The 25,422-nt window shown below is 36.7% G+C and overlaps 2 protein-coding genes across 2 annotated transcripts; one reads left to right on the forward strand and one right to left on the reverse strand.

Moving 5' to 3' along the window:
• Positions 1-38: 38 nt before the first annotated feature.
• On the reverse strand, positions 39-11,262 carry abcg8 (ATP-binding cassette, sub-family G (WHITE), member 8). The gene is made up of 13 exons (XM_030156134.1): positions 11,093-11,262; positions 9,527-9,628; positions 9,255-9,402; positions 8,598-8,836; positions 8,353-8,485; positions 5,592-5,861; positions 5,220-5,379; positions 3,706-3,807; positions 3,430-3,629; positions 1,839-1,915; positions 1,445-1,712; positions 1,196-1,323; positions 39-942 (listed from the first exon to the last, which is right to left on the reverse strand). The coding sequence occupies exons 1-13, from the start codon at positions 11,141-11,143 to the stop codon at positions 805-807; spliced, it is 2,016 nt and encodes a 671-aa protein (XP_030011994.1). The 5' UTR covers positions 11,144-11,262; the 3' UTR covers positions 39-804.
• Positions 11,263-11,652: 390 nt separating this feature from the next.
• Positions 11,653-24,829, forward strand: abcg5 (ATP-binding cassette, sub-family G (WHITE), member 5). The gene is made up of 14 exons (XM_030156138.1): positions 11,653-11,840; positions 12,014-12,135; positions 12,987-13,123; positions 15,178-15,276; positions 15,675-15,807; positions 17,177-17,316; positions 17,935-18,064; positions 18,177-18,390; positions 19,453-19,658; positions 23,020-23,158; positions 23,261-23,334; positions 23,532-23,643; positions 23,833-23,945; positions 24,638-24,829. The coding sequence occupies exons 1-14, from the start codon at positions 11,671-11,673 to the stop codon at positions 24,820-24,822; spliced, it is 1,974 nt and encodes a 657-aa protein (XP_030011998.1). The 5' UTR covers positions 11,653-11,670; the 3' UTR covers positions 24,823-24,829.
• The last annotated feature ends 593 nt before the right edge of the window (positions 24,830-25,422 follow it).

The following is a 25,422-nucleotide window of genomic DNA, read 5'->3' on the forward strand; positions in this document are numbered from 1 at the left end:
GAATGACGATCAACATGAAGCAAGAAAAAACAAGCTTATGTGGTGTAATTTGATTTAATCATCAAGTAATTTGGGCTCAAACCACATTAGTAATATATTTATCAGTCTTTTGCACCAGTGCAAAAATACACAGCTTACATAATCTTCAATCTCGATTTGTACACACTCTTGTTCTCAGTGTGACTTACTAAATCTCTCGTAGGGTTTTTTTTTCAGTGCTTCCTATACTGGCACACACATTGTTGAGCTTAATAACTTTATATATACAAAAAGATAAAGCTGTAGAAAAAAAGGAGATTGAAAATGGAACACGCAAAAGCTGCAGATGGATATCTGCCAAAGTGGCGCTCTAATCACTTGCCAACACAGACAGGAGAGAAAAAAAATCCATCATTTTAACTTTGGTTGTGTTGCAGTGCTCTGCTGCCATCCAGCAGCAAACAGTGGTACTGCAGCAAATACTCTGACTTCCAGCTTAAAGGAACAACTTTTTGCCTCTAAATTTCCTAATGTATATTAAAAATATTAAAAAATAATAATTACATGACCCACTCACTCCATAATAAAGTGCTTCAAAGATGTTAAGAGTTTCTGATAAAATGACTGACTTACTATAATTATTACTATTATTTTTCCTGAATTAAGTATTTTTCTCACTGTAAACATTAGAATAAACAATGGCTCATTGTCGAACCAGTCGAACAAAGTCCACATTCCTTCCAATTGTTGTGATATTAAAATAATACAAAAAAGTAAAACCTTGCTGTCAGTGCATGTTGGATAGCAGATGTCAGACAGAGTTATTCACCAGTCTTGACTTGACTTCTGCTTGATGAATTTTAGGGACAAGTAGTAAAGAGCCATGAAGACTAGACAGACCGCCAGCAGCACCAGATAACATGAGTACAGAGGGTGTTGGTTCATGTTCAAAATACCCACCACCTGGAGAGGAAGAAAAGGAAAGTAAAGGTGATGGACAAAAGTGGACTTCTAACAATTTTTAATCCTATTTTAAACACTAAATGCTGTATTAATTCATTATTCTGTGATAATTCCTGACATGTTAACCATGGAAATCATGCACCAATTCCAATAGAAGGTAAATTGTACTTTGATTTTGTGTAATGCTTTGGAGAAAAATAGCAAACAGACTTCTTTAAGTCTCATGTATCTGTGTGTTTGACATTGAACTTACATGAATGCCGTCAATTTCTATGGTGTAGTTATTGACAGTGACTGGGTACTTGTTGCCTCTGAACTGAACCTGCAGCATTCCCTCAAAGCCCCAACGCATAAAGGAGATGTAGGACAGCCATGATGCCACTAGAGCATTAAGAAGATTATTTATAAGAATCATGTACTGTGGATACGTCGGCACTTATTTTCATTTTTTAGTACAAAACACACCTAACAAACTCCTTAAAGTAAATAACGGTTTCCTCACCCAGCCACATGTTCTGCAGACTGATGACAAACCCCCCAGTCAGATAGAAGACGGTGAACAATGCATTGCCCATAAAGGATGAGGTTTGCAGGGTAGGCAGAGCTGCAGCCACAAACAGAGCCATGGCACGGCTGCAGTAAACCATCAGCCACACCAACAGGAAATTGAGCAGGAATCGGTCCGGAGCATCATTAAGGCCGGCCAGCCAATAGATGGGAAGACCGTAAACCAAAGTAAACACACAATGTTCGGGTAGCTCCCCCAAGACCTAAAGATGCAAAAAAAACCCAAAAAAACAATTATATACCCTTCTTAGAGTTACATCAATGTGATATTCCAGCATGGAGCAACACTGACCCCTACTGGACATTTTAGGCTCCTTCTAATGGTTTACCTTAGCAAAGAAGTATGAGGTGACTGAGTACATGCCGTCCTCCAGCTCATGGTAAAGCATGGCTCGCTCTGTGTGACCTTCAGGAAACATTATGACACTTGTGATACTGTGTACATAAAACAGTATCATCAGTTTTAGCAAGACTTATTTACAAAAGTGGGAAAACTATTTGCATTCTTTACTCAAGCCATAGTAGAATTTACACAGTGAACATTACAAGTAAAAGACCTGAATTGAAAATGTTATTTAAGTAAGAGTATCAGAGTGGGTCGTTTTATAGTGTTATATTATGACATTATTATTATCACTATTGAACACAAGAAGGAATGTTTTAGAAGTATACCATATAGACTTTGTTTTTAAGCAGCTTTAAGGCACAACAGTTGTTCATTTTCTATTATTCTATTTTTATTTTTACCTCTGCCGAGGAGGTTATGTTTTTGCCAGTGTTGGTTTGTCTGTCTGTGTGCAAGGTAACTCAAAAAGTTATGAACGGATTTGGATGAAAATTTCAGGAAATGTTGATACTGGCACAAGGAGCAAATGATTACGTTTTGGTGGCGATTGGGGGGAAGGGGGGGGGGCACTGATCTGCCTTGGCGGAGGTCTGCGCTCTCCGAATGCTTTTCTAGTTTTTTTATGTATTTGGATTATTTTTTGGTTTTTTTTCCTATGTTTTGTATTATGTTTTTGTCTGAAATAAACTAAAAACTAAAACTAAACTAAAACTAATTGTAGTGGGGTAAAAATGCATTTCCTTCCATCTAATGTTTTAGCTGATATAAACCAACTCGTATCACAATCTACTAAAGGCTGACTTTTACGTCAGCAGGTGAAACAGTAGTGGAAATTATGGCATCATTACACATGTATTGGCCACTTTTAAAACTAAAGATCTGCAGATTTTTAATATGCTGAAGGTTATACTCAAGCTTAAAATATTATAAAATCTGAAATATTATTTTGAAATATTTGCAGAAAAATATTTTTTATCATTCAAAAGGTGTGGCTGCAGCAGAGAGACAAACTTTTTTTTTTTTTTTGTTCTTGCTTACTGTCACAAGAAACAATACCAAAACTAAATTCATTACATGCTATGCCCTGGATGTATTTCTGATTTATTATCTTTCTGTTCTGACCTCTATGGGACAGTGCATGTGCAGAAGGAAGCATGTGGGTTTGGAGAATGGAACAATACTTGGCAGAGTTCAATGACTTAAGACTGATTCTTAATGAAATATATCACAAATGCATGGGGTGTCCACAAACTTTTTTCCACCACTGTTGATCTCTGAAACTGTGAGTCATGGATGTCACTTAACCTTGACCAAAGAGCTGAACTCTATCCTTAATGGTTGTTGATATCTAGGAACTTATTATGTCCTGTTATGTGATTAAACTAGATAGTTTTATAATGTAATGGAACAAAAAGATCTCAGAGTCCATCTGCGTCTTTAACCTTGTCTGATATCACAGTGAACATAAAATAAAGTCGTCTTTCTGGTTAATAATTTGACCGCCTGCTGTTAATCACGTACATTATATTTAACCATCGTATCTTTCATCATTCTAGGTGTTTGTTATTACTCACATTTAGCTATGACGTCCAGCACCACAGCGAATGGCGTGAGAGCTCCGATCATGTAGAGGAGTGCCACCGTGTCCTGAATGGACAGTCGCTCCTGTCCTGCACCGTAGTAGAGACAACCGACCAGCAGTGACATGAGAAGGGCCTCGAAGCCGTGGACCAATATGGTGACCAGGTCTCTGTAGTCATTATACATGTGACGCCTGGGAGGGAAACACGTTTATTTCACACATGTCCAGCCTTAATCCTGAACTAGAGTTGTATGTGTGTTATTCTTACCTAATGAGTACAGTAAATTGATGTAGTTTTCCTGGTAGTCTGTTTATTTGCTGTGAAATAGTGATCAACTGCTCTCCTTCCACTACCCCAGGCTGCTGAGAACTGAGGAGGTAAAAGCAGGAAAGTAATGGATCCCCAACCAGTTTGTGGTTTCCAAACTGTTTTTAGTTTGAGACCCACAAAAGCCTGTTTTAGGTCTCCTTGGGACACAAATTTACAAAAGTATGCCCTGGTTTTGCCATAATATCTACATTTTTACACCTTCAAAACAGTACCTGAGCCCTTTTTATTCACATCTTTGATCTTTTATGTGTTGCTACTACTTTTAATTATTTTTTTTACCCTTTACATCACTAGAATCCCACCACTCCTAGTTTGTAGTGTGTGTGGTGTCTGCATGTTCTAGTGATGGGTTAAAAGCAGAAGGTTAATTAACAGTGTCTATTCATGTCTATATTCTGATAAATAAAGAATCTCATGTTTATGTTTATGCATTTGGCAGACGCTTTTTTCCAAAGCGACTTACAGGGGAAAAAAAATCTTAATCTTAATTCTATTTTCATCCTGTTACTTTCACAGAAAACATCCCTCTATTATTTTTTATTAGGAAAATGAATTCACATATATTACTGTTATGCATTTGACAATTGGTGAACCAATTAAAAAAAACAACAAAAAAAAAAACATTCATTTTGGGCCCCAACCCTTGGTTTGGGAGAGACGGCTATTCGTACTGAGAGTTAGCCTTCAGGGGTTTCTGGCTGAAGAGCTTGAATATAAGACCAGAGAAGAAGTAAGATTGAAATAAAGGAATTTGGATCAGAAGATTTAGATTTTTAGACTTTGACTCATTACTTTCAGTTGTATTCATCATTTTAGTGTGGTTTGGTTAAGTCTATGTGTCAACATTTATTATTAAGTTTAAGAAAATATAAGGCTTTGGGTTAAAGTACAACTGCAGACTGTTTGTCAGACAGCCCTGAAGGCAAACGCTGCCAGTGTGATTTCTTCAAAGGATGATTAAGGCTGAAGTATAAAATTTTTTTTTTTTCCCATAAAGTTGGGATAACTTCATTTTCAGACACATTCTTCTTTTTATTCCTATCTATACACATCAGTATCACCTTTGACCTGGTAAAACGATTACATACTGAGTCCCACTTACAATAAGTTTATCAAGAATAAATCACAATCATTTCATGAGAAGAGGCCAAAATATTTTATTCTAACTTTATGTGCAACAGCATATTTCATTTGGGGTTAACAGCTAAAGCTGAGTTTGGGATGGATATGTTTTTTAATTCTTCAAAAAAGCTAAAGTGGTTTGATGCTTATGTAGAAATGTTTTGCTCGAGAATATATAAATCTTTGAAAAAGTTGAGTAAAAGTAAAAACAGTAATTGTATCAAATTTTAGGAGAACTTAATATACTCTACAGGTGTTTGCGTATGTTCTGTGCACATGCTCTATGACCATAAATAAACAAAATGTGCATATAAATCATACGGAGCTACCTGTCATCGGAGGTTATTGATGTGCTGCTTCCATCTGGTTTCCACATATGATCTTCTGTGTCTTTCACTTTTTCTTCAAACTGCTCCGCCAGAACTCGGGCCCGCTCCAAACATTCAGCTTCTTGCTCTGGACTGCGGCGGTCTATACTGATCAGATCAACTAGACACAGATACCAACAAAAAAAATTAGATAAAAGGTTTGAAAAAAGGGTCGGATTTAACCCCACAGTAGTTTTGAGGGTGGACCTCAGGACTTCAGCACCACAAGGACACGGAGCTACCTCTGTTACTGTTATTTCCTCCCTTACTGTTTGTTTGTTTTTCTATGCAAGTCTGTGGTGCCTTTACTTTCCACCCTACACACATCCTTACCATAGAAGTCTGATGGGTTGCAGTATCGTGGGCAGGGGTATCCCAGGGCAGTGAAATATGGCACCATGTCACAAGCAGGTCCGCAGTAAACAGCTGAACCCGACGACAGCAGGACGACGAGGTCAAAGAGCTGGAAGATGTCAGAGCGAGGCTGGTGGACCGACAACAGGACCAGACGGTTCCCCCGGGCCAGACGGGACAGTGTGATCACCAGGTTGTGGGCAGTGAAACTGTCCAAGCCTGAAGTGGGCTCATCCAGGATCAAAATACCTGAAATACACAGATCAAATCAACAATACACACTGTGAACCTGAAGTCTCCAGAGGAAATAAACAGTTTTATTCAAGTAATGTCCTTAATTTTACTTGTAATTTTAAATTTCTTCTTTCACTTTTTTCTCCGCTACGTTTATTATACATGAGTGCATTATGAATTTATTTACTACTTACTCCCTGGATTGCTTTTCTTTGTAATACATAATAAATATAATCTAATAAATGACATTATTATGATACTACAGTTATAGATTAAATTTCACAGCAATACATAAACCTTAAGGTATTTATAAGTGATTAATATATAGACGAGTGACAGATTCAAATTAAAAACTAAACTGGTGTCTTCCCGGATAACTATACCCCAATCCATAGGCACAAGAACACACCCACATTTTGCACTTTTATTTCTGGTGCTTTAATTACTTTGTGACTGTACTTTTGTATTGTTAATTAAGGACATTAACCTGTAGAGTATTTTTCTACTGTGGTATTACCTCCTTTATTAAAACACCAAAGTACCATGAAAGTTTCCCATTGACTTAGGTTAAATCTATGTTTTCTTTATTTTCTCAAAGGCAGGGCCATCTGTATACTTTTATCAAACCATGCTGATGGGAAGTTAATGTGGAAGAAAGAATTACATTAAGTCATAAAGACCCAAACAGCCACTGGTGACACAAACCATCTACAAATATAAACTGGTTAATTCCTGTTGATCCACTAATTCTATCAATACATGTGAATAATTGGTGTAAAATCCAATTTGTCATCTTTTCATGGTCATCAGATATGACCCATCTGGACGTTCAGAGGCTTTGTTGTGAATGTGGAAACACCATCATCTTCTACAACAATAGTTCACCAGTAAAACCCTTGGAGTTTGATCAGTGACAGTGGATGGAGACACTTGTTTTTACATTCAGTTAGCATTATAGTAACTTTTTCTTCATTTTTCTTTGTTTTGATATAATTCACTTCAAATTTACTCTGAGTTTTCATGAATATCTACATGATCTGTGAATTAAATGTAGGAAAATACATGATTTACACCAAAAAAAAAAAAAAATACAGAGAATAATTTTTTTTTAAAAATTTGGTGATTAATCAATGAAGAAAGGTAGAAACAGAGAAAAAGTCATTTGGGAACTGCCACAAAAGTAGCACTGGGTCTTTATGGGTTAAATCAGTGGTTCCCAACCTTTTTTGGCTCGTCACCTCATTTTAACATCACAAATTTCTGGCGACCCCAGACATTCAAAACAGAGACTTTTTTTGTTAAATTAATTTGTTTTTAATCATGTAATAGTTTGTTATACTATGTTGCAAATAAACGTTAATTTTAGACGACATTTAGTCTATATAATGTATATTATTATGGACTGCGGCAGAAAAGCCAGGTGTAGATTACTGCACAAAGTGAGGATTTTATTTTCCTTGGTCAGGATATGTACGGTCAGTCCAGCTTGTGTTTACAAGGCTGACAATTAATACTGAACAAACAATAACTCAAACTATGAATTATGAAAGAGCTGCAGCATCTGAAACTGACCACAATGAACATTTAAAATAAACAGTACCACAGTGCTTCAGTTTCAGCTTCACAGTTTCTCATGTCTTTTATGTATTGGGATTGTCTCTCTCAATTCACCATATATTTTTTTATTAAGTTTTTTAAACATTTTTTATTAATTACTTGAAATTTTAGGCGACCCCATTTGAATTCCAGGCAACCCCACGTGGTTGGTTGGACAAGGTTATTATCGTTAACGAAAACTAACGAAATGATGAAAACTAGAATTGTAAAAACATTTTCATTAACTGAAATAAATAAAAACTACAATTAAAAGAAAAAAGCAATAACTAACTGGAACTGTATTTTGTGATTACAAAACTAACTAAAACAGATACAAATTATGGAAAAAATTCCCTTAGTTTTTGTCTTTTGTCAATGTTGGATTGATATGAAATCGATTTATTTCCCTTAAGCAATTTTAGCTGCTGGCACCATATGATATTTAACGGTCCGTCACTTCACGTCACTTGTGGTTTAGAGTTGTCTTCTCGTTCCCACTCTACCTGGAAACATGGAGACTAAAGTTGGGAGAAAGCAGCAGAGTCCTGTTTGGGATTTATTTGAGTACGACGGAGAAGAAGAGAAAAGATATAAAAAAACTAAAACTAAACTAAAACTAACTATCTAGAAAATGACGAAAACTAATAAAAACTATCAAACCTGCTCTAAAAACCAATTAAAACTAACTGAATTAGAGAAACAAAAGTCAAAACTAAATAAAACTAAACTATAATGAAAAATCCAAAACTATTATAACCTTGCCCGACCCCAAGTTTGAAAAACACTGGGTTAAATGATTAAAACATTTAGCTTGTTATTATATATTTGATGTAGTCTAAAACCTCATGCTACAGTTAAAAAGACGTCTCTCTCTCTCTCTCTCTCTAATATGTCGTCTTCTTTCTCTCACCAGGATTCCAGAGAAGTTGCACAGCGATGCTGACTCTCCTCCTCTCTCCTCCTGAAACACCCCTCACATAGTCATTTCCAACTCTGGTGTGTGCACACTGTCGCAGCCGCAGCTCAGCAATGACATCATCTACCTATAACAGAAAACACAACACAGTTTTTACTGCCAACAGCTGATCGGTTCCATGTGGAGTGTTGGTTTGGGGTTTAGGACGCTGTACATGTTCAGTTCTTTTATCCACTTACCCTCTTGTCCCTCTGAGCCTTTGTGAAGTGGGTGGGAAGCCTCAGTTTGGCCACAAAGACAAGAGTCTCACGGACAGTGAGGTGAGGAAGAAGGCGGTCATCCTGGCGAACATGAGCGACGGTCTTCCTCACCACCTTGGGCGTGTTAGGCTTCCCATTGATCAGAATCTGGCCTGAGGTTATTGTCCCACCCTCATCCCGGCAAGTTATGATGTCAAGCAAAGACGTTTTACCACAGCCTGAAAGAAAGTGATTATTTATTTGGACCTAAAAAGAACTTCAGCCTTTCTAGATGTTTTTATATTCATAAATTATGCTTTATATTTGTGTCTTAGATTTTTGATAGATTTTTTGTATCTGACACTGTCCAAGGACATTACAACATTTCCTACATGGATTAGACAATGTATTGCAGATCATCCTTCAACACAGCCATTCTCAATAGAACGTTAACCATAAAGAATAATATTCCAAAAAAGGTACAGCATCTTAAATTTCCATATCAAAGGGAATAAAATCCTCAAGTTTCACTTTTTCACAGCACTCAGATGAAGACTATTCTGATTAAGCCAAATAAATGTGTGAAATATGAGGATTTTGTTATGTTGAGTTACAAACTTTTTGCTTTTTGGATAACAGGTGTTATTTGTGTCTAACCTGAGCTGCCGATGACAGCGAGCATTTGTCCGCTGTGAACTCGCAGGCTGAGTTTGTTGATGGCCGTCTGCTTGTTTCCGTTAATCTCCCATGGCAACTTGAACTCTGACAACCTTTCATACCAGGGAATCTGTGCTGCTGTGTCCACCTGGAAACATACACATTTCCACGACATGCAAACACAAACTATGGCAATACACAACTACAACTGTTAAAAAACTGAGTTAGAGGAAGATGGTTATATAATAGAAGAGCTGCTGTCCAAGAGTTACCTCATATTGCAGGTTGTTAACCTCCAGCTCATTGCACCCTCCACTGTAGGTGAAGTAGAGACTGCTGTCTTCTTCAGACGAGAACAAATCTGTGTCTCTGCACTGTTAACAGACAAGCAGAAAAGTCAGTCAGGTTTGTTCATTGGAAATCTTCTTTCAATACATATGACAATGAAATCTGTGAAAGTAAAGTAATTCCATATGCGAAAACCTTGCTTCAGCATTTTACTTCATCACTCAAGATTTACTACAATAGGAAAACTAGATGTACTATATTTTGTTGCTTTCAGTGCCAACTTCATCTAATCATGATTGTGAGAACACATGAACAAAAAGGTAAACCCTGAATCTATGGGTTCATTTATGCTTGTATGTGTTTGTGTGTGCAAACAGTTGCCTGAGTCAGAGTCCATTTATCTTGATGTTGTGTAATCCTAACAATAACATCAATTTCTCTGCAAGTTAAACGGTGCATGTGGTCACACCACATCTACACAATGTGCCATTTAAATAATGCACATTGTGTGCCCTACACATGATGATGTCATATAAAATGAATGAATAGTGACATAAGTGTTCACTTTAAGCTACCGTGTTTTACCTCGTCATTTAGCATTTAACATACAGATATAATATAAATGTTTGCAGGTCAGACATGTCTGATTTTTGCAACTGTTTTTGCCACAATCTTATTGTTCTAATCTATTATGTGAAACCAGTACAAGCAGACTTAGAATGAACGTGAAACATTTATAATTAAGTTATTTTCATGCATGGATTAACCTGGCCAGAAGATTTAGGACTCTCTGGTCAATGATAAATTAAAAAAAAAAAAAAAAAAATCCTACATTACTCTTACATTTGCGAAAACAATACATGTTTGCACATTTGAATAGATCATGAACATCACAGTATATTTTTTAATTGGCATGAACATATTACTTCTCAGCCATGTGTAAAAATGTTTATTCATATAGTGCATATTTTATGGAAAAAATATGAAATATTTTGTTATTTTGACAGGCCACTAGTTGCCATTATTAGTTTTATTTTTCTTAAAGGTGATGCCCTGAAGCTAAATCTCATTCATTAATATTTGATTATACTTTTTTTTACTTTAATTTCAAACATTTGTAAAATAAAATAAGAAATAAAATACACATATATATAAAGATCAAATAGCCTAAAACAAACAAAAACAACTGTCATTGAAATAAGGTAGCCCATAAGGAAAAAGGTACAAAGAAGTTGATACGTTTTCTAGTCCTACCTCCTTTGTCTACTTTTTTACATTGTTTTTAGATTTTATCAAACTGACTTCAACCACAGAAACCAACAGCTAAAGTTCAGCTCTACATTGAGTTGACAACTGAACACTAGAAATGTGGGCATGGGATAAAAAGTAATGACTCTTGATTTGACTGAATTTTAAACAGCTATGATTTAGCATGCAAGTATATGTCACATGGGCTTTCCTTACATGTAAAATGTAAGTGGTAATAACATCAGGCTTATGAAAAGAAGGAAACATGTGCTAAAGGTTTACATGAATCCTAGTGGACTGACCTGTGAGGAGCTGTAAGTGTGCTTGACACCAGTGTCCACGTCCGAGTCCATACCGTTGCAGGTCAACGCCCCTGTTGTCACTGTTGTTTGAAGTGTCTCTTTTCTTTATACGTGTTCCTGCCTTTTCACCCCTCTGTGCTCTTTTTTCTTTGTTAGATGGTGACTCCAGTTCGACAGAAGATCTCCTCTTGTGTCAGTTCACGAGTCTCCTCTCTGTCATGTCATGTCAGCGGATCTTGTGCTCTGTCTTGCCAGTCTCTGAGGTTGTGGTCACAGTGCAGGATTTGAGGACTGACCTCCTCAAATGAGTCTACTCAAGGGTGTTTTTCTTTTTTTTGTCCACTTTATACAGCTCTAGATCAAAGTTCTTTGAGATAACGTAACATTCACTGTGTGTTTATGGTTCCAGTGTGACAGCCCTGGACTCAGAAACAGCAACTGGGTGCAAAGAAACAAAGTCTGATACCGTAAGATCACACCATTTTAGAGTTGCACATGCTGTGGTGGATATAAACTAAAAGATCTGAGCCAGACTGGACACAGCTGCTGTTTGGAGAAGCAGATATTGGGCCAGAGAAATGAACGGATCCTATTCAATGCAGGGAGTGGAGCCAGATAAGGGGACCAAATGTAGAGAGTCTTTCAAGTTTGTGTCGGAGGTGAAGAGGGATGTATGGAAGGAGATCGGAGAGGAGCGATCAGAGCCAACCTGCAGCCTCAGTGTCAGCAAGATCTCCTACACAGTCAGGTACAACACACATACACAATTATTTCAATCAAAAACAAAGAAATAAACTTATACTTGCCCCACTCTCAGCCTGGAGGGCACAGTGATATTAGTTAATATCTCTGCGTTCAAGAGGCCTTTTATTTTCTCATATGAATGCTTCTCATGTCTGTGTTTGTGCATGTGTGTCGTAGTGAGCGTTTGGGTCCATGGTGGGACTTACCCTCCTACAGGAAGCGATGGACTCGACAGATCCTCAATGATGTCTCCTTCCACGTAGACAGCGGGCAAATCATGGGCATACTGGGAAATTCAGGTTGACACTCAGCTAAATACAAACACAAAAGTATTTTAACAGAACAAGACAAATCAACCAGTACTAATCATATTTAATTTGATGTATTTATAAATCACTCTAACCAGTATCTGTTTAACCCATAAAGACCCAAACATCCACTGGTGACCAATATCACTACTGTTATAAAAAGTTAAATAACTGTTGATCCACTAATCCTATCAATCCATCTAAATAATTGGTGAAAAATACAGTTTGTCATCTTTTCATGGTCATCAGATACACCCTTTTTGGATGTTCAGAGGTTTCGTAGTGAAATTGGAAACAGTTATCTTCTACAACATTGATTCACCAGTAAAACCCGTAGAGTTGGATCAATGACAGTGGATGGAAACACTTGGTTTATGTTCAGTTAATGATATATTTTACAGAAAAAAATATATTTTTCTGGAGTTTTCTCGTTTTTAGATATAATAACCCTCAAATTTAATCTGAGCTTTAATGAACATCTACATAATCAGTACATTAATTATAGGAAAATACCACATTTTTACTTAAAAATGTAAAATATGAAGGATAATATTAGAGTAAATGTTGATAAATCACAAAGATAAATATATTTGGGAACTGACACAAAAGCAGCACTGAGTCTTTATGGGTTAATTTTAAGATCAAAATTCAATGAAAACGGCTCTAATTTAGGCAAAACAACAACAACAACAACAACAACAATATGCCATCTAGTTACCTCTTTAATGTGAGAGGTATTCTATGTCTTACTCCGTGTCCTTCAAATTCTAACTGACCAGAACCACTAAGGAAACACTGTGTGTGATCTTTATATGTGTGTTTGTGTACTTTGTGTTGTAAAGGCTCAGGGAAGACAACATTACTGGATGCCATCTCAGGAAGGATTGGAAATAGTGGAACACTTTTGGGTGACGTTTTCATCAATGGCAGGAAACTAAAGAGAGAAGAGTATCAGGACTGTTTCTCTTACGTACTACAGGTAAAACACAAACATTATCATTTACAGCTTTAGGAATTAAGTAATTTTTCTACAAAAGTCATACTGGTTTAAAACTAGACTATAACACCCAGACCTTACTCATACATGAAATAAATGCTGAATAATATGTAAAACATAATTAAAACAGTATCAGTACAGAAAATGAGTTTGAAAGTGGTGCGAATCACAGACACAGAGGCCTTTTACCTTTTCTGTTGTTCCCATAACACATGTCTGACATCAGGTTAATCTTTGCCCTTATGTGTGGCTGCAATACCATGAAAGACTGTGCACTGTATGTGTTTTGGTTGCCTTTGGTTCCTCTAACCTCCATATACGTGCACACCATCATCACTCCATTTTGCAAAAACTCCTCAAAAGGTTGCCCTGGCCTCTGTATGAAATTAACTTAAGACCCTTGATAGCCTCCTCATATACTTAATCTCTCAATGAGAGGTGCTCAAGTGTATCCAAAGCCTGAATTAAAAGCACTGGCTTAAAACTGGCCTTGCTTCCTCTAAAAATCATCTCTCTCTTCAGCTGATAGCACCCTCTCTGCTCTCTAAGCCTCGTCATTAACTTCCCCTGCTAAGCTGTAGATGAGGAGGCGATATGAGCACCTGATATTAAAGTCATTCAGATGAGAGACTAAGGAGAAGAGGGATTGGGAGGCGCCACATGTTAATTAAGGAAGGCAAGCGGTTCAGGCAGATCAAGCGCTGAGGATGTGTGTGTACAGTATTTCTGAGCACACATGAACACACAAATATAGAGAATGTACTATGTTTAATGAATGTGCTCCTAAATGTGTTTAATGCTCTGAAAACTAACTTTTCTGGAGCCTACAGTGTGATGATGAAAGTTATTGTAGAACAAGTTTGCTTTAAGTAAACAATGACAAAGACCAAAATCACACTGAAAGCCCTTTAGAGTCCCTAAACCTTTATCCAGGCCTTAGAGGAGGAAGCACGCATTAAATCACACACTAATCTGAGGTACTTGTACTGAGGGTGTGCTATACATTTAATGCAACTTTATATTTCAGCTCCACAACATTTTAGATCTGAATATTGTCCATTTTACACCACTACATTTGTCTGATAGCTTACAATCTTGGTGGAAATAGCCTTCATTACCTTCAATAGTTATTTTTGTGATGAAGTGTTCCCTTAAGCTAAATAAACTCTTAGGCTAAATAAACTCTTTAAAGCCTTCTCGGATTAGCTGTAAAAAGCATTGACACAAGTCTGACGACAGGCCTGTTTTTACGAGTTTATGAAAAGTTAACTATAAAGGGTTATGCAATTCTCACTGCATAATGTGGCAAACATTTATTTTCTGAAGTGCTTAATCCTTGAGAGAAGAATCAATTAAGAATTAGGAATCTTTAATTGTTGTTATATATTTTACATGTGGACATAAAGCACAAACCACATTTGACCCTCTGCATTTAACCCATCACTAACTGAAAATGTAGGAACTCATCACACAAACTCAGGGCAGTCAGCTGCAATGTCAGGGAGTAAATGAGGGGTAAGTGCTTAGCTCAAGGGCACATCAATCAATCACCTGTGACAAACATATGATACATTAAATTATCATATATTAAAGGTACAGATTGGTTAATTCTCCTGTCAGTGCCATTGACCAAGGTACTGATTCAGAGCTGGAACCAGGGTCCTTCAGTGGCAGCTCACTGCTCCTTATTTGTGCTAATTGCTAACACTAGGTACTGTGTGTATTAGGATGGGTAAAACGCAAAAGCCAAATTTACCTACAGGGACAAACTTTATAGAGTAGTTTTACTAGGTAGGGTTTCACTGGTAGTGGTGTACTTTCACACTGTGACATTAGTACTTTTACTTAATGGCTTGTCAAAGAACAAATATTTTCCTAATATCATCCCCTCACTGGGCCTAGCTCATGGGTGATCATTTTTAGAGCAACATCAATGAGTGTGGTGGATCTTTCTGCCTCACTGCATCTTTTTTTTTTACCTGCACTTTTATTGTTTCTTTTATTTTCTTGCTCTGCTCGTCTCTCCTGTCTCTCAGAGTGATAACTTGCTGAGTTATCTGACCGTAGAAGAGACTCTGACCTACACCGCTCAGCTGGCCTTGAGGAAACATTCAGCTGAAGCCATCAAGAAGAAGGTGACGTTTAAAAGCTCCCTCGCTGTTCACTCCATTAGTTTTCCTTTAGCTCAAGCCTGGAAATGTTCACTGATAAGAACCACAAAATTTAAGCAAAAAGTGGATCTGAGTTAATTATTAATGCAGACATAATGCAGACTTAGGACTGAATACACATTAAGGCAGTTCTGTTATTTTTTTTTTAAAGCTAGCTGCAATTAGTTTTATCGTAAAAACTACACATTCAATATTTTTCACTTATTTATCAGTACTAATAAGTCTTATAACTATTCCTTGATAATGTACCATTATTTTTGTAAAAAAAAAAAAAAGCAAAATTGTTTTGACAAAAGACATAAAGTACAATTTTATAAAAGTGCTTCGTCATAGGTAGGGCTTGACCTTTTGCTCCTGTGCAGGTGTCTGCAGTGATGGCAGAGCTGAGTCTGACTCACGTGGCCCACAGTGTAATTGGGGGTCGAGTTTTTCCAGGTATTTCTGGTGGTGAGAGAAGAAGAGTCTCCATTGCCAGTCAGCTACTCCAAGACCCAAGTGAGTACCTCTGGAGCAACAGGGTGGAAAAGAAAACTAAAAGTCACGTTGCAAAAAACATTTTCTTAACTAAAATAAAAACAGCATTTTACAAAAAAATGAAAACCACCTAAAAACTACAAAGAATTTTAACACTGCAACAAGAAATAAAATAAGATAGAATTGCAGGAAAAATCTATTTTGTTTTCCTTGGTTTGTAATGTGGTCGTAATAAGACTTTATACTAATACAAATTATGTAAATTAAAGACAACAGGTGCTTTAAAACAGTAAAATAGTTTTGGTTAATTTGGGACATTTAATAAACAATGATGTAAATCATATTAATGTCATGCGTTCCATTTCTGTAAATCCTTGTCACAGCTGAATAACTGTATCAAAAAGTAAAACTAGTTTGTCCTTCAAAATGAAGTGAATCAAAAAACATAAAACAGCAATCATAAAAGTCAATATAATTTTCAAAACCACATAACATTCAATAACAAAATAGATTTGAGTAGAACAAACATGACTAATATTGGATGCTGATGGTTTTACTGCGAATCATCTGAATGTGTCCCTCATCATGAAGATGAACAAGGATATGTGGGGTAAATGAAGATGAGTATCAAAAGTTTTTGGACCTTTGGGGAGGACAGTTAGAGTAGGAATGTGGCATAAGGCTGACGGTATCATCCCGAGGACAGAATAAAAGTTCAGCATAAAACCTGCCTCTCCCCAAAGAGTCTTAAAAGTCCAAGCTGAAGGGGAAACAAAGGGTTCTGAGTAAAAGATGAATGAGGGAAAGACAGAGCAAAGGACAGAGGGAGAGATGGAGAAGAGTAATGAAAGACCAGGTTATCATGCTCGCCAAAGGAATAAGCAGGGACCCACCTCCGACCGAGTGTGTGTGTGCGTGTGCGTGTGCGTGTGCGTCTGTGCACATCCCAGGTGTAGTTTATCAGGTCTTCTGCGCTCCAGGGAGGATGAAGGGTCTCAATCCTCATTCAGGATTAAAATGGCCATGGACACACACACACACAGAATTACACATTGAGTAATGAGAAGTTCCCTTTTGCTGCCTCTCCAATCAACCAGGAAATGAATTAATCTCACAATTAAAGCATCTGCTAATTCCACTCTGCTTTCATAAAGCAAAGAGGCAATCTTTTAATTGTCCTAATTAGAGTAATTAACTAAAAAAAAAAAAGAACTTACTTATCTTCACAAGTTAAGTTGGCCCCACTGAGAGTCTGCATGTGCCACTTAATAAAAGTACATTTAAAGTTTCTAACATGAAGAAGGGAAACTTACTGGCCTTCCTTTCTCCTCTTGGTGGGTTTTTACTGTACTATGGAGCTGATGATGTCAATGTCACGGTGTTGTTGCAGGGGTGATCCTATTGGACGAGCCCACCACCAGTCTGGACAGCATGACCGCCAATCAGATTGTGGTGCTGCTGGCACAGCTGGCAAGGAGAAACCGTATCGTCATAGTAACCATCCACCAACCCCGGTCTGAGCTTTTCAGGGTAAGTAACACAGATGTAGAGGAAACAGACATATGAAGTAAGCTGTGAACTTTGGTGGAAGTAGTATTTATCCATTTTTTAACACTAAAAATCACACTGAAAATACTCCATGATAAGTAAAAGTTCTGAATTCAAAACGTTACAAGTAAATTATCATCAGCAAAATTAAAGTATGTATGTATATGTCATGTTTTTGGATTCATCATACTGTTGCATTTTACAGCAGAACATGTTTAAGTTTGAGCTCATTTTAACCCTAAAGACCTACAGTAGAACTACTTTTGTTGTGACTTCTAAGTGAATCCTTCAGTTTATCCAAGACTTTTTAGATAAAGTCCATGAAAAATTGTAATCTAAAAGTAAGTTAACCTGTCAGACAAATGCTGTGGAGAGAAAAGTACAATATTTGCATCTGAGAGGTAGTGGAGTAGATGTATAAAAGCAACATAATGGACAGGAAATGCTCAAGTAGAAGTACATAAGTAAAAGTACTTCTACCAGTAACAATAACAGACTTCAACTGCTTTTTAAAGTCGCAAAAACACTCACCACTCTTTGGACGACAAAGAGCTAAATGCATCATAAAAAGAGCAGTGATTGGTGTGTGTCTGTCTTCAGGTCTTCAGCAGGATAGCCATCATGAGCTGTGGAAAACTGGTGTTCTGTGGGCAGCCAGAGGAGATGGTTGACTTCTTCAGCCAGTGTGGATATGAGTGTCCAGAGTACTGCAACCCCTTTGACATTTATGGTACTAAAGATTTACCACAGAGCCATTAGTTATTGAAGAAAGTGTGAAAATATGCACATAATGAGAATATACACCATAAAGTATGTGATGAAGTCGTTATCATGTTTTGCAGTTGACTTCACCTCTGTGGACACTCGCAACAGTGAGAGGGAGGCCGCCACGTTCAACCGCATGCATGAAATCACCTCGGCCTATCAGAGGTCTGCCATCTACCAGAGCATGTTGGAGAAAGTAGAGCAAAACCTGCAGCAAACAGACAAACCAGCCATCCCCTTTAAGAGCAAAGAGTCTCCCAACGGGGCCGCTAAACTAGAGGTTCTGCTCAGGTCAGTGCTGAGTTCCACCTCATTTCCCCATTATGTGAACTGAAACTATACTGTTATTTCCACACGTTAGCTGAAGCATTTTACATTACAGATCAGTAATAACATGACAATAGTGTGATAATGAGGAAGTAAAGCTGTCGTAATTCCAAAGTAACCAGATAATGGTTTTGTATTAACAGTGGGTTTATCTGGGTAATATTAGACCGGAATTTATCTAACAGGTCAAATGTATATTTATATTTTAGTTGCAGGATATTAACCTGCTACTAACAAATACAATACCGTGCAAAACTCCCAGGCCAACATTGGTCTGTTGGTTTAGTGAAATTATAATGACCGCACATATGCATTTCTTAGTCTCTGTCTTAAGATACAATCTGGATATATGTGAGGCATGTACAGCACTAAAAACAAAAATTTCAAGAGAAAAACTGTTTCTGTAAACTAAACTGGTAGCATTTAGTGTGAACTCTCTTTGCACTTCATCTGTATTTAACCCTTTTTGTGCAGATATTAGATTGCATTAATTTGCTGATATTTTAGACCAAGTTTCATTCAACACATGTCACATGTTTCTGTTTGTGCTGCTTCTTTTACAAAAAATGTATTTCAGTTATTTGTGTGTCTTTTAAAGATGAGCACATATCGTGTATTTTGTTGTATCTGAAGAGAATGAGAAATTAATACGATTGTTTCAAAGCTAAAGTGGCCTAAGACTTTTGCACAGTACTGTATATTATATTAAGGCAATGTTTGGATTAAAATGGAAATAATGGGGTAACAGAAGCTACTATCGTCATATCTTTACACCTTAAATGTTAGACCACGAGTTTATATTTAATTTCATGGTGACATGAAAATGTTAGGTTTAGAGTCAGATTTAACATACGTGAAGAGCAATAATGCATAATTCATTTTTTTAACCAAATTATTACCATATTATTAGAGCTGTAAAGTGTGACTAACCTTTGACATATTTAACTCCTCTGCTTCTTGCACGTTACAGGAGATAAGAAATCTCATTGTGATTACATGCCAACTGTTTGTGTGTTTTGTGAACAGACGGACTGTAAGGAACCTGTCCAGAGACAGGATGGGTGTCCTGATGCGTCTGTCCCAGAACCTGATCTACGGGCTTTTTGTTGCTTTCTTTGTCATGCACTTAGACAATGATATCACCAAAGGCGCTATTCAGGACCGCATTGGCATCATTTACCAGAGCATCGCCGCTTCACCCTACACTGGGATGCTGAACGCGGTAGCACTGTGTAAGCTCCACCAACACCATCCATCTGTATTCAGGGAAAGACACACTAAAGGGTCCAATTAAGCAAAAGTGAACATCAACATGAAAAAGTAAATTTGCACGCATCACTTATCAAGTGGGCTCATTTTTCAGCTAAAGATCTCTATTTTATGGAATTGTTTTCCTTTTTAAAATACCACTTGTAGAAAAAAAAGTTACAACCAATTTTATCGAATGTACTTTTTTACACCCTAACCATAGCTCAAATTTGACGCTAAAAATTATATCTAAAAAGTTTGAAAATGTATTCAGTCTGTTGATTATATAGATGACTGTTAAGTTTCAAGTATTAGATTTTCATTCTTTTGTGAATATTATTGATATTTATGAGTTTGAACATTTGTGAGTTGCATAAAAGGCCCTGTCCACATGTTACCACAAAAATACTAATTTTTAATTTTCAAGTTACTTATAATTCAGATATTTGAGTGAAACTTTCAGAAAGTAATGATCTTTTGATACATTTTGGGTGATGCATACAATGGTAAAGAGTCGTCTACGTGTTACCACAGCAGCCTGTCCACTGTTACCACATTCTCATGTCAATAAAACAGAGACTTTCCAATATTTTACTCCAAAATTAATTTACAGCATAGTTGAACATAAAATCTAAAAGGTTTTGTCCTACTCGATATCAATTTCTGTCGAGAACCACATGATTTGAATGTTTGCATAAAGCTTAAGAAATTGATGTCCGTTTCAAATCCACGTTACCAAGCAGTAATTTGACATTTTTCACCTAAAAATTTTATCTCCCCAAATTTTGTTATATCATCATATTGTTAAAGTGCTTCTAAATACAGTACCAACTCAAATACGTGTAACACATGCATATAAGTTACTCTGCTTATATGACTGAGACTGTTGAACACGAAATGTGTCCACATGTTACTGCTTGATCGGACCCTAATGCTGTTACAGGTTTTGGGATTTTCAGCAATTTAATGTTCATTCGGTTATACAACAAATTACTAATGCCATGCTATTCCTCATGACTGTGCTCCAGGTCATAACACCACCCAAGGCAAAAAAAATTCTGTCATGTTCTGTGTGTAAAAAAAGGTTACCAAACCACAGTGGTTACATAATGTCTGGGTTACAATGTAGGCTGTCTGACTATATGTATGTGATTACATCAGCTAATGCAGATGAAGTGCATATGATGACTGCAGGGAAAACCAGGATGTGGTTTATCAGCCAGATAAAAGTAATGAGTTATCTTAGATAGATGGCACTGAAAAGTCTTTATTCAGCTATGTAAGCTCATTTATCTCTTACAGCAGGTAGGTTGTACATTGCGTCTGTTTGATTCAGCAAAAATGAGTACTGCAACTTGTCACTCTGCACTTATCTGCATAGTACTGTAGCTTTCCAAATATTATTATTAAATGCTTAAAAAAATACAACAGCCACAGTTATTTCAAATTTAGTTATAAGTTACATAAAAGTAGTATTAATTTAGATTATTATATTTGCTTCCTCATCATATCTCAGTAACAGTGCAGTTTAGTTAAAGTTGCCTTTTTATGTGGAAATGAGAGAATTTGCTTTTACTCAGGGTTTAAGGTTCATTGAACTACGTGCCCTTTTACCTACAAACCCACAGTACCTACACGATCTACACTCCGTGCACAGGCTTTGTGTCTGATGTTTAATGTTTAGTATTTATAGCAGCTGGTGACACAGAATAACCTCTAGTACACATAAACCTTCACACATATACAGTATCAAGTCAGAGGAAAGCCCAAATGTATGTATAATGTGTTATTTTATCTTCCTTCACTGTACTACAGAATAAGAACAACTGCTGACTGTACTACGTTGGAAGTGTGCCTGATAATTTATTGTAGAAAGATTATTTTAATTATGTCTTTATTGTTGTCCCTGGTTATCTTCTGAGTCTTAGGGTTGTATCTGTTGCAGATAACGATGATAAGGGATGTAATAAAACATGAAGCTGAGCAGCTGTGACTTATGTTAAAAGACAACTGAAGACACCCAAATACCAGAGGGGGTGATTATGGTTATCATACTGACCTTGAATCTTGCAGATAACAGATAGTATACAATACAGACCGCAGTAGGTGTTTAAACCCCAGAAAACGTAGACTTCTGCATATAAGGTTTTAATAATAAAAGTTATCAAGACCAATGGGATAATACAACACAATAGGTTTATTTAAAAATGCTAAAATTGTGATTTAATAGTAATAGTTCAATAGTGAAGCAATAAAGTGGTGGATATAAGTTTTCAGACATCCATGACATTTTACACAATCTCAAAAATTCTGACATTTGCAGAAAAATTCTTTTTGTGTTTGCAATGGTGTGGCTACATCAGACAAATACAAATGCAAATTATCACTTTTCGTTGTTTATTGTTAACAAGAAAAAATAAAACTAAATGCTTGACCATTTCTTAAATGTGTTTCAAGGGACATTACGTTGCTGAAATATCCAGTTTTGACCTTGACTGAACAGTGCACATGCAGAGGGGAGCATGTAGGTTTGGAGAATGGAACAACATTTGGCAAAGTTCAAAGTTGACATAAGAGTGATTCTTAATGCCATATATCACAAATGGATGGGGTGTCCAAAAAGTTCTCCTTCACTGTAGTTATTTGTGGAAAAAAGGTTCATGTCTTGACTAAATTAATTTGTCCTGATGTACTGCATACAACATTATACTTTATTTAACCCATACAGACCCACACATCCACCACGGACCAAAAGCATCTACTGATCCAAAATATTTAATACCTGTTTATCCACTAATTCTATCAATACATGTAAATAATTGGTGTAAAATGCAGTTTGTCATCTTATCATGGTCATCAGATATGACCCATTTGGATGTTCAGTGGCTCTGTAGTGAACATGGAAACGCCGTCATCTTCTACAACATTGATTCACCAGTAAAACCCATGGAGTTGGATCAATCAATCAGTGGATGGAAAACTTGTTTTTATCTTCAGTTATTGATATATTTTGCTGAAAAAGTAACTTTTTCTTGAGTTTTCTCTGTTTTTGATATAACAACCCTCAACTTGAATCAAGCTTTAATGTAAATCTACATGATCAGTATTAAATATTGTAAAATGCCTGATTTTCACAAAAAAAAAAAAAAAAAAAAAAATACAGATGATAATGTAGTGATAAATAGTGATAAATTGCTTAAGAAAGGTTAAATGGAGAGAAAAAAAAATCATTTGGGAACTGCCATAAAAGTAGGTTTGGGTCTTTATGGGTTAAACAACTTTTGTCCTACATATAGATCTTTTTATCTATTTGATTATAATTTGTCTCACTCTTTCTCTCAACAGTCCCAGCACTGCGGGCCATTGGTGACCAGGAGAGTCAAGATGGTCTGTACAGTAAATGGCAAATGTTTCTGGCTTACATCTTCCACATCCTGCCCTTCAGCATCCTGAGTGTCATCATCTTCACCTCATTCCTTTACTGGTGGGTTTTATGTGTGTACATTTTCAAGCTTTACCAACATTCAGAATGTGCCTCAGCTTAAACTCAGTTACTACTCACTTTTCATTTGTCTCTTCATCTCAGGACAATCGGGATGAACCCTGACAGTGTCCGCTTCCTGTGTTTCAGTGCTGTAGTCCTGGTGCCTCACATTACAGGTCAGCTGAGTTTATAAAAAGGAGAAAAGCTTATTTTTGTGGAGGAACACTTTGTGAACAAGCTCATCAGTATAATTAATATACAAATACAGTACTAGTTAAATACTTCGAGGCTGATTTGAAAACCTACAAAACAAGTTAAACTGTAATGTCATTCACATTATTTGACCTGTAGTGTGTTTGTCGTCATTTTTCAGGTGAGCTTCTGACTGTGGTGTTGCTGGGAGTGGTCCAAGACCCTAACATGGTCAACACTGGTGTGGCTCTACTCAATATTGCTGGAATCCTGGTGGGCTCTGGTTTTCTTAGGTAAATATGTTTCTTGTGTGTCTGCAGGAAAAACAACTAAATTCAAGTAACTTTACCCTGTGATTCAGATAAGATGCACCAGAAAAAGTAGTTGTTTTGACAACCACTGGGAAGGTATATTAGAAGAATAATCACAAACAGTACACAATCCGACTGAACTCACCACCTTCTGTTTTTGTCTCTCTACAGAAGCACACAGCAGATGCCAGAGGTCTTCCAGTGGCTCAGCTATCTGACCTTCCAGAAATACAGCTGTGAGCTGCTCATAGTCACAGAGTTTCATGGATTAAACTTCACATGTAGTAAGTAATTACAAAACAGTCACAGCCTGTGTACCCACAAGACTAGAAGGATATTGGAATAATTTAATGCCCTTCAAAATATCTAACAGTTATTATAGTTTTGATATTTTCATTTATTTTCATTATGAATCTCTCAGTTTGAGTTATGATCTTGGTTTAATTTTAGGTAGTTATGGGTAAATACATGGTTTTATTTTTATTTTCTGGAACTGAGTAGTTTTAGTTACTTTTTTATTTTAGTTTAATGTTAAATTGATTTTACATGTTCATGTTGAATTCTTCTATATACTTTTCATTTATATTTTATTTCCATTTTAGTCAACTTTATGTTTTTACTGCCAATTTTGATTTGCTCTTACTTTTCACCTACTGTGTCAGCCCTGGTTACTAATAAACATTAGATAAATGTATTTATGATTTTAGGCATTGACCTTGACATCAATACTTGTGTGGCAGCCAGAAGTGAACTGTTATTGTTTTAATCTCAGAGGCTGTTAGACGTAGGTTAATGCATTACTGCTTTATTTGATCACATTTAAAGTTAAAATATTCTTAAGTGTTATAACTCCTGCTTTATTGAAAGGTTTATCTTCAATGACTGTTAGTTCCACTGATGTTTTAATGAACTGACTGGTTAAGTGTGAGATTCGCTGTCCTATAAGATCACTCATTTTCTACCTGTGCTGTTCCAGCTCCCTTGCTTCCTTTACCTGGAGCTTGTGTGATCACTGGGGGCGATCAGATCATCGAACAGGGCTATCCAGGTGCTTTGTCCCGTTACACGCTCGACTTTGTTCTCCTGTACTCATTCCTCCCCGCCCTCCTGTTGCTGGGAATAATCAGCTTCAAGATCAGAGACAAGGTCATCCGCCACTAAAACATACTGAGAGAGTCTTCAGTGAAAACCAGAAGTTGAACCAAGCTTTGGTCCAGACCATCCAGAACAGATACTCTGTACAGTATAAAGTACAGAATGAGTGATCCCAAAGCAAAGTGACTCTGACTAACACCAAGTGTTTTTGGACATATTTAAACACACAGTATGTTCCACCTTCAGAATTCGTAAAATGAACAAGACCTACCTGTATGTTCTGTGCAAAAGTCTCATGCCAACATAAGGTTAAATAAGTTATAATGACCGTATGAATACATTTCTCAATCTCTGTATTAAGGTACAATCTGCATATATGGGAGGTGTGCACAGCATTAAAAAAAAGTTTAAAGGAAAAAAACAGCTTCTATAAACAAAATAGGTAGTATTTAGTGTGACCTCCCTTTGCACTTAACATGTCTAACTCCTCTGTTCAGACAGTATAAGATGTATTGCATTAATTTTTTGATGTTTTCTACCAGCTTTTATTCAACACATTTGTCACCATTTGTGCTGCTCCTTGTCGTGGGGTCAGAGGTCACACTAAATAGTGAACCTTTAGAACACATTAAATCTTTTAATACTTTGCTCATATTCCCTGTATTT

This window comes from Sphaeramia orbicularis, chromosome 15 (assembly GCF_902148855.1).
Source record: "Sphaeramia orbicularis chromosome 15, fSphaOr1.1, whole genome shotgun sequence".
Lineage (NCBI taxonomy): Eukaryota > Metazoa > Chordata > Actinopteri > Kurtiformes > Apogonidae > Sphaeramia > Sphaeramia orbicularis.